This window comes from Haemorhous mexicanus, chromosome 3 (assembly GCF_027477595.1).
Source record: "Haemorhous mexicanus isolate bHaeMex1 chromosome 3, bHaeMex1.pri, whole genome shotgun sequence".
Lineage (NCBI taxonomy): Eukaryota > Metazoa > Chordata > Aves > Passeriformes > Fringillidae > Haemorhous > Haemorhous mexicanus.
In genome coordinates this window covers 87,306,586-87,314,961 of record NC_082343.1, presented here as the reverse complement: position 1 = coordinate 87,314,961, position 8,376 = coordinate 87,306,586, and the positions used below count along the sequence as shown (strand labels likewise).

The window sequence follows — 8,376 nt, the reverse complement described above, 5'->3', positions numbered from 1 at the left end:
GGATGGAACTCGGCAGACACCACACCCTGCTTCCTCAAGCATGCTATTTGCTAATGTCAGTACTGCCACAATGCTCACAGCACACCAGCACTTAGAGCTTGTGTAGCTCTAGGCACTCTCTGCAGTTGGAGTAGTTCCTCAGGTGGAAAGTCTTTCTCCCTGCAGCAGCCCTCTACCAGAAATCCCCCAAAAGACAGCAATTAATCCTCACAATCTCATTTTCCTCACCAAAAGACTTGCAGACTGAATTTTCTGAAAGCTATTAATACCTCAGGCAGACAGGAGGAGTCTCTGCCCCCACCTTTAGCCACCACAGCCCAAATACCTATTAGACTATTCCCATTCTAATTGATTTTTGGTATCTGGCATTTCCAGATTATGGAGTATATAACACTAATTCAATACAAATATGTCAGTCCCACAATGCCTTTGAAAAATGAACAGACACATACATTTTCAGTAGTTTTATTGAAAAATGCCTCTTTCATTTCAGAAATAAATAATATAAGGCAGTGAAATTCACAATTTGCAGTTAAAATATAAAAGCAGCAATTCTATATCCATAGTCTTGCAAACAATTTCCAACTGCTTTTGGTAACTAAGAAACATTGTATTCTGAAAAAAAAAAAAAAATCCATACTAAATATACAACATAAACATGCAATTCCATCTCTGCAGGATTGACTGCAATTTGGCATAAATGTAACTGTGTCTACAAACAAGGAGATTTCAGGCATTATTAAACTGTATCCAGTTGATACAATGATTTCAGCTACTTAATGTTTGTGGTGTTTAGAGGAGATGTATAAGAGCTGTATATGCTCCACAGATTGTAACTCAGAATAGAAGAAAATTACAATGATACTGGAAGGAGAGGGAAATTTTTGGTTTGTTTTAACTAGATATTGCAGACCTGTGATCTGACTGAACTGAAAACATGCATTTGAAAAGGAAGAAAAACATAGAGCTAAAGCAGACAGTCCTTAGAAAATTTGCAACAGCTCTGTGGTTATTTTTGTTTTGGTTTTTTGGTTTTCTTTTTTTTTTTTTTAATGTATTTGTTTTTACATTACTTTAATGAAAAGATAGCACTGGGATAACTGAATGCACACCTTAATCTGTATGCAACCACTATAAGCAACAGTATTTTACAAGCATTTCCAGAGCAACATGAAGTGTTTGGGTCCACGCATTGCTATCCCCACATAAGCGAGATACAAAACAGGGGTGTGTCTGATATGAAAAGACCAGAAAGCCATATTGCAAAAGGAATGATGCACTCTCCCTGTGTGTATCTGCAAATGCAAGCACAGCAAAAATAACCAAACAAAAAAAACCCCACCAACCAAAAAAAACCCAAAACAAGACACACAGATCTTTTACGGTTTTGTTTTTGCTTTTCTTGACAGTGATCTTTTCCAGCGCATGTGCTCAGGGTATTCTGGTGAATGCATTTCAACTCCATAGTCCTCATACTCGTCCTCTCTCCTTTCTGACTCCATAGGTACTATAAAGGGTTCACCTTCAGGATGATAGGGTCCACTTTCAGGCACGTATGGTTCTGGTTGAAAATAGTTGTCCGATTGAACATAATAGTTATCGCATGTCTTTGAATCCACATATGCAATGAAAGTTAGTCTGTCTACATAATGTTAGTTCAACCTTATTTTCATATAATAAATATATAAATAATTAGTTCACTGGGGGTATTTCTCAGTTTTGCTCATGAATGCTTTTTTGGCAGTAAAATAATAAAAAGTTTTAAATTCATCTTGAAAGGCTTTATATTTATAATACACGAAACAGTGCAGAAAGAGTCATAAATTAGGCAAGGGACAAATCATGGTAAAAATATTTAAAAAAAAAAAAACAAACAAAACCAAGAAAATCAAATAAAATTACTATTTTACAGCTACTTCAGTAAATCTAAGCACTGGGCTTTATTTTAAACTGCATAATTAATAGAAGACATGGAGCAGGTAAAATGAAGAGATGGGTTTGGCCTATGCTAATTTTCTCTGAGAATGGGAAAGTAAGTGTAGACATAACTATCACCAGCGGCAATATACAGTACATGTCATTTTGTCGTGCTGTTCCTCGTAACAAACCGAGTTACAGCTGGTGCTTCAGGAACACCAAAAACTACAGCAAAACAGAAGAAAAATTATTATAAAACTTTGGAATTTATAACTGCAGTTACAGATCCAACAAGATTACACATAAAAAAGAGGTATATGCCCCAATTCAGACATGTTGGTAACAAGCAATAGACAGGTAGGTTTCATAAGTTGTCAAAGATGTTATTCTGGCATACAGCAAGCAGCAGCAGGCTTTTATGCAAAAAGTATCACATAGAGTTGTTAACAGATTTTAGTGGATACAGTCCCATACAAATCATCTACAAGCCACAATTAGTTTACTATTTACATAAGTTATTTCTCATTTTCCAGGTTAAATCTGTCTCTCTTCTAATGGCATTACCTTCGCTGGTTAGTAGTTTTACAAGCCTCCTTTGCCACTGAGGTTTTTGGTGGTCTAGGTCTTTTTTAAAAAAGAAAGACTGTCTATTTTATTATTGAAATGCAATGGGCTTAATGAATTGACGTAACTGTCCTTTATCTCATTCATGAGTTGTGTTAGTAAAAGTATCTCCCCGTTCTATGAGGTCAACATGGTTCAAGAACCATATCCGTGGTGAAATATCCATACGGACTCATTTTCTAATAAGCACGTGCGCAAACATCTCAGAAACAGGATTTTCATGTATTCAAACTGTAAGCAGCACTGGCGACTTAGAAAATGTGTTAGCCGAAACCTGAAACAGGTCAAAGATGATGTTAGTCTTTTAAAAAGTCCATCCAATGTGCAAAAACATACTTTCATCCAACTAAATACATAACAGTTAAGTCTTAGGCATATATTTATATATGTATACATAGCTGCTTGCTAGAAAGAACACTGCTGAATCACACGCACAATTTTCTTTATTTTTCATTTAAATAAGAATTTTTTGTGAGATCTGCACAACCACCTGGCTCTTTAACCAGTATCACTGAGTCTGCAAGTGTGTACATATATATATATATTTTTTCTTTTCTTCTTCTTTTCATGGATACATGCACAATTACACTAACAGCAAACCACATCCAATAGTAGTATCACATACACTAATTTTGAGATCTGGCAAGGCATACATATTAATTTGTTAACAATACTGTGGTCCTGCAGGATCCCCATGCTAAAATATATTAGAATCTTTCCAGTCAAAAATTGGTGGTCACTGTGACCCTTCATTTTGGTTCCAGAAGCAGCCTACTGCTTTGAGCAACGTCACAAAGTGGAAGGCTTATATGACTCAGGGCTAATCAGAGACTCCATGGCATTTAACTTGGTAGATATTGTAGGACAGTGGTGCTTTTCAGTTGTCTGCACTGTTATTAACAAATGGATTTCCTTTGTGGAAATTTTTTATTTCAGGAATCAATTTTGTATAAATCCTGACATGGCTCAAAAAGAGACACATGGAAACTGCCAACCACAGCATTCCTTTTATTTTTCAAGAGAAACATGGAGAATTCAACCTTGTTCTGAAGACGATTGGAAGGGGTCGTGATAGAGGGCGAAAAAAGAAGAGAAGAAATTGGTCACTTAAATCCTATGAGCAACACTACCAGCTAGTAACCATCTACATTAAATAAAATGAAATTAAAAAAAAAAGAAAAAACAAGACTACAATATTTACTCACTACTTCCTATTTAAAACAAATCATGCATAACATCAAGCAATCCTAGACCAAAGTGTAAATGGCAGCTCATATACTTGAACATTACAATGAGGCAGGCCTGCTCACTGACCCATCTCCTCCTGACTCACTATGCTCAGATTAGCAGTACTGTCTCATGTAAAGCAGCTCAATATGAACAGCCACACCTGTGAAGGCTATTTAGGGCAAGGTTAAGGTTAAGTTGTTCATAACATACCTGGGAATCCTTGGCCATTGTAAGGGATGCTAGCACACTGGGATGAATCACAATATCCTGGTGGCCCTGGGGGACCCCGAATGCCCGCATTTCCAGGACGGCCTGGCGGCCCTGGTGGTCCTCGTGATCCTGTGGAGCCTGGTGGACCAGTTCTAGATTCTCCTTGTGGACCTAATTTTAGAATTGAGAGGTTGGGAGGTTGTTTTTGTTAAGAGACATCTTAATAAAACAGCTAACAATACTTCTGTCTAGACTACACAGCCCAGGCTGTCCTTGGTGAGAAAGTACTCGCACTCTGTTGCTGCATGGGGGTCAACAGAAAGAAATACAAAAGAAATCTAGAAATGTGACTCATCATGAGTTGCTTCCCTGTGGGTGGCTTATTTAAGTATTTATTCTTAGAAACTAATTTAGTAAGGTTTGAGCCAAGTAAGAAATGTCAATGTATTCTCTGGTTAATTTCCCCTTTGTGTAAGACATGATGATCTCAAGGGAAACTACTAGATTAGACAAGCACACTGGATTTCTATTAAAATATAGGAGCATATCAATTATACTGCCCAGTAGCCCCAGGATAGATGAGGTAATGTTGGTTTTGGAACCAATCTTATTATGGTTAGCAGAAAAGTAAAGCTTCAAATAACTGGGGCTACAATTTGCTGCAAGCATATTATGGTTCCTGTAATGAAAAGCCATTTTAGCCTAGTAAACTACAAGCAGAAACAAGTGATGCAGCTGATTTATGCAAAGGCATAAACAAAATTTCATAACACTAAAACCAAAACTAATAATCAAATAATCTGTCTCTATTATCCAGTAACTCTGCATTTGGGAGTATTTTGTAGTCCAGCAAGTAAAAGAAAAAAAAGCTACATACTACAAAAGAATTATCTGATAAGACTTATCAAAAATATCTGTCATATATTTGGACATTGCATTTTCATGAAACACATTTTCACATTAACAAGCATGCCAGATGACTAAATTAAAAGATGAAGATAAACACCTACTAGCCATGTCCAAAAATCTTTCTAAATTGCTATTTTTGTGGTGATTTCCTACAAATTTATTAGAATAAACTCTAATAAAAGTCAAAAACATGAAGTGGGAAAAGGGTGTTCAGTTCATTCACCATATCAAGTCTGATTCTCTATGAAGAAATATTTGCTTTTATCCTACTATTCTGCAATCTGATTTAACAAAAAAATATTTACCAGGTGGTCCTGGCAAACCTCGTGGTCCTTGGGATCCAGTCCCTCTTTCACCTTTCTCTCCAGGGATTCCTAATAAAAAGGCAATGAAAATCAAAAAAAAGAAACTATATCAACAGATACTTCTTCACACTCTCTCACTGACATTAATATTTACTTCCCATGATTTAATCCAACAAGAATGGTTAAAATTTATGTTCTGCAGATGTTCAAATGTGAATTTGCAAAAATAATTTGGATATAAATATAGTAACCCAAGAATAAAGTAGGATGTAGATGTAACTTAGCATGAATAAACTCTCAAACATGGAAAAGTTTTGAGATACTGAAGCACCACAGAGTCTTCTTATTTTAAACTAGAATCGGAAAGGTATTTTCAGTCTTGCATACTTCTGCTATAAAGGATGGTTTACACTCTCTTAGGAACAGTTATAATCAAAAAAGTTTAAGAAATTCTTCTGAATTCCTTGATTTATTCCTAGCCTTTTTAAAAGCATGTATAAAATATATCCTAGAAAACATAGCACCGAGTCTACGCTATAGTAGAGTAGTGGAAATAAGCAAAGGCCACAAAAGAGTACACCACAGACAACCCATGTGATTGCAGTGATCCAAGACAGATGTAAAGTAGGTTTACTCATATGTTTACTTTCAGTTCAGTTGCTTCCCTCCCTCAGAATATTGTAAAGAGCTAAGGGTGTTGATCTAATTCTTTAGCCCTACGTTTATACTTGTAAATGACTCATTTTCTTTCTTAATCAATGTTCTACTTCACAAAGAGTTGTCTTACTCCAAACAGCCTTTCAAGATGCAGCTGCATAGTGCCAGAAGAGATCTGAGAACATTTGCTTTCCTGGGATATTATGTGGAGGTCTCAGACAGCAGCCAAAATGTTATACCAATTTGTATGTCATGAAACCTGAGCAAGAAAGAGACAGGAAAGCACTGATCTAGTTAACCCTGTCCTTCAGTACACCAGCGTCCCTCAGGCAATCCAACTGGCCTAGCAGGGCTTCCTAGTCTGACATGGTAAAGGGAGCAGACTGCTCCTCTGGCAGCCTCGGCACTACGTCCACAGTACAGCTGCCGTGAAATTTATTCACCTCTTTCACCAGGTGGTCCTTGAACCCCAGGAGGTCCTGGGAATCCTGGTCTTCCTCCAGGTCCAGGTTCTCCTCTTGTCCCAGCAGCTCCTGGGGGACCTGGTGGACCTGGTGGCCCTGGCTGGTTTCGGTTTGAATAATAATCATTCGGGATTTGATTCAGCATTTGATTGAACCGGCTCATTTGACCTTCAAAAGAAAATAAAAATGTGAAATGAGTGAAAATCTTTTCTCAGTTGGAGGGAATAAAATATTATCTATCTTAATTAAATCCTATTCTTGTTTCTATTCAATAAATTAGTACAGATTAATTAGAAAGACTTAAGACAAATGTCCAATAAGAAAGCTGAACATAAAGGGAGAAGGGAGGGGGTCAGGGAGCTTCTGGAAGCCAGAGACATTAAAAAAATTATCACAGAACTATTAAAATCAAAAAAGAGGCAATTTTTTACAATACTCTTGCCCTTTGAGTTCTATTTAGAGGTTGTTTTTACTCTGAAGAACAGAAAGGATTTGCTCCACTTCTAAAGCTGTAGTATCACATTTCTCTGTACTTTCAGACCTCTGCAGCTACCACAGGCAATATAAATTATTCATGTGTAGAGTTAGCAGCACAGTCAATGAAGTAATTTTCTTAAGCCTGTAGGATGCACAGGCCTGTACCTATACACCTTCTGCATATGGTCACATTTCATTTCCAAAAAAAGGATTTGTGAACAAAAGCAACACCATTTTGAAGCTCTGCAGGAAGGAAGCCTTAATGTAGAGATACATCTGATTACTATAATGTGTCAGTCCTACCATAACACTGAAGAAAGAGATGAGCTGAATACGAAAAAATAAGGCAGGGATGTACTAAGAAATGTTAAAAGATCTCGGACATGACATCTTTATTCATAAATCTAACACATTCACAAATGTACCTTACTTCTTCTGTGATGGCTAACTAATAGAAATGTTTTTATTAGCATCCATCACAGACATTACAAAGGACATACTGTCCTCCTCCCTGCATACAGGCACTCTTAATGATCCAAAAGGAATATCTGTTTTCCTCAGTCAGCACTCAACCTTGTAATAGATACAATATAAAAAACCAGTTTGCTGCTGTCTTCCTTGGCAGGTCTACTGATTCAAAGCACTGATTCAAGATCAGAGAGACTCTCTCTGCAGAGAGCAACTTCATGGGCTGCAGAGCTGCACTGTGTGGCAGTAGAGGACTGAAATTAAATTTGAAGTCCTTTTCCAAATAAATATTGTTTCTACTTGCATAGCACCACTGATTCTGTGCACAGTGTTTAACCAGCACTCATCTGTCTTTCCCTGCTGGCAAAGTACCTGCAGTAAGCATCCTTTTTCTCACTGATTCCCTTCTCTTGAAGATAAGACATGTTTAATGAGAAAATATATACTGATTTTATTGCAAAGATGAAGTAATTTTGGAGCAAAATGACAAAGGGAACCTCACCAGAATGTTTAAATTGCATGTGTATTTCCAAAGGTCAGAGATTAGTTCCAACTCAGTTTATTCTGTTAGTCTGTGATTATCAAACTAGCCTCTGGATCTCGCAAAAATTTGCTGCTACATTTTTTCCACCAATTCATTTGCATTGGACAGCTATCAGATTGTCAAGCTCTTGCTGTGCTCTGTGGCCAATATCTGTCACTTCAAATTTAAACCATTGTTTCAACTTTTTAAGAAAGTAGTTAATTACTTGTATGGGATACAAATCAAGCAACACTGTTTACCATTTATCAGTTGTTCACAAACTTGTCTTGCAACTGCTCGCATCATGTTCTGAGAAGCAATATCACCCTAAATAATCAAATCCAAAACAAGTGTTTCATTAGCACTTTGTACTTTTAAAGACATAGTGTTTAATTTCAAAATTATGAGAAGAATTGACTTTTAAGCAGACTTACTCTGTCACCTTTTTCTCCCTTCATTCCAGGTGCACCCTAAAATAAATAAGTAAAAATTAAACAACTGTAGGATTATGTTATTTCAACCCAAATATAAGTTCAAGATGTGTAATTCTAGAAAAGGTTTTGACTCCTTCAAGAAGAAAGATCTGGTTCTC

At 36.7% G+C, this 8,376-nt stretch overlaps 1 protein-coding gene across 4 annotated transcripts in view; it reads right to left on the bottom strand.

Moving 5' to 3' along the window:
- Window positions 1-449: 449 nt before the first annotated feature.
- The window catches only part of COL12A1 (collagen type XII alpha 1 chain), a 100,046-nt gene continuing 92,119 nt past the window's right edge, over window positions 450-8,376 (bottom strand). For 3 of the 4 annotated variants that reach the window (XM_059842601.1, XM_059842604.1, XM_059842605.1), the window contains 6 exons: window positions 8,219-8,254; window positions 8,045-8,111; window positions 6,296-6,484; window positions 5,196-5,264; window positions 3,982-4,152; window positions 450-2,815 (listed from right to left, as the gene is read on the bottom strand). In XM_059842601.1, coding sequence (XP_059698584.1) covers window positions 2,805-2,815; window positions 3,982-4,152; window positions 5,196-5,264; window positions 6,296-6,484; window positions 8,045-8,111; window positions 8,219-8,254 — 543 coding nt within the window. In that variant the 3' untranslated portion in view covers window positions 450-2,804. Of the gene's footprint in view, window positions 3,588-3,981; window positions 4,153-5,195; window positions 5,265-6,295; window positions 6,485-8,044; window positions 8,112-8,218; window positions 8,255-8,376 lie in introns of all 4 variants that reach the window. The other variant, XM_059842602.1, reaches the window with a different exon arrangement.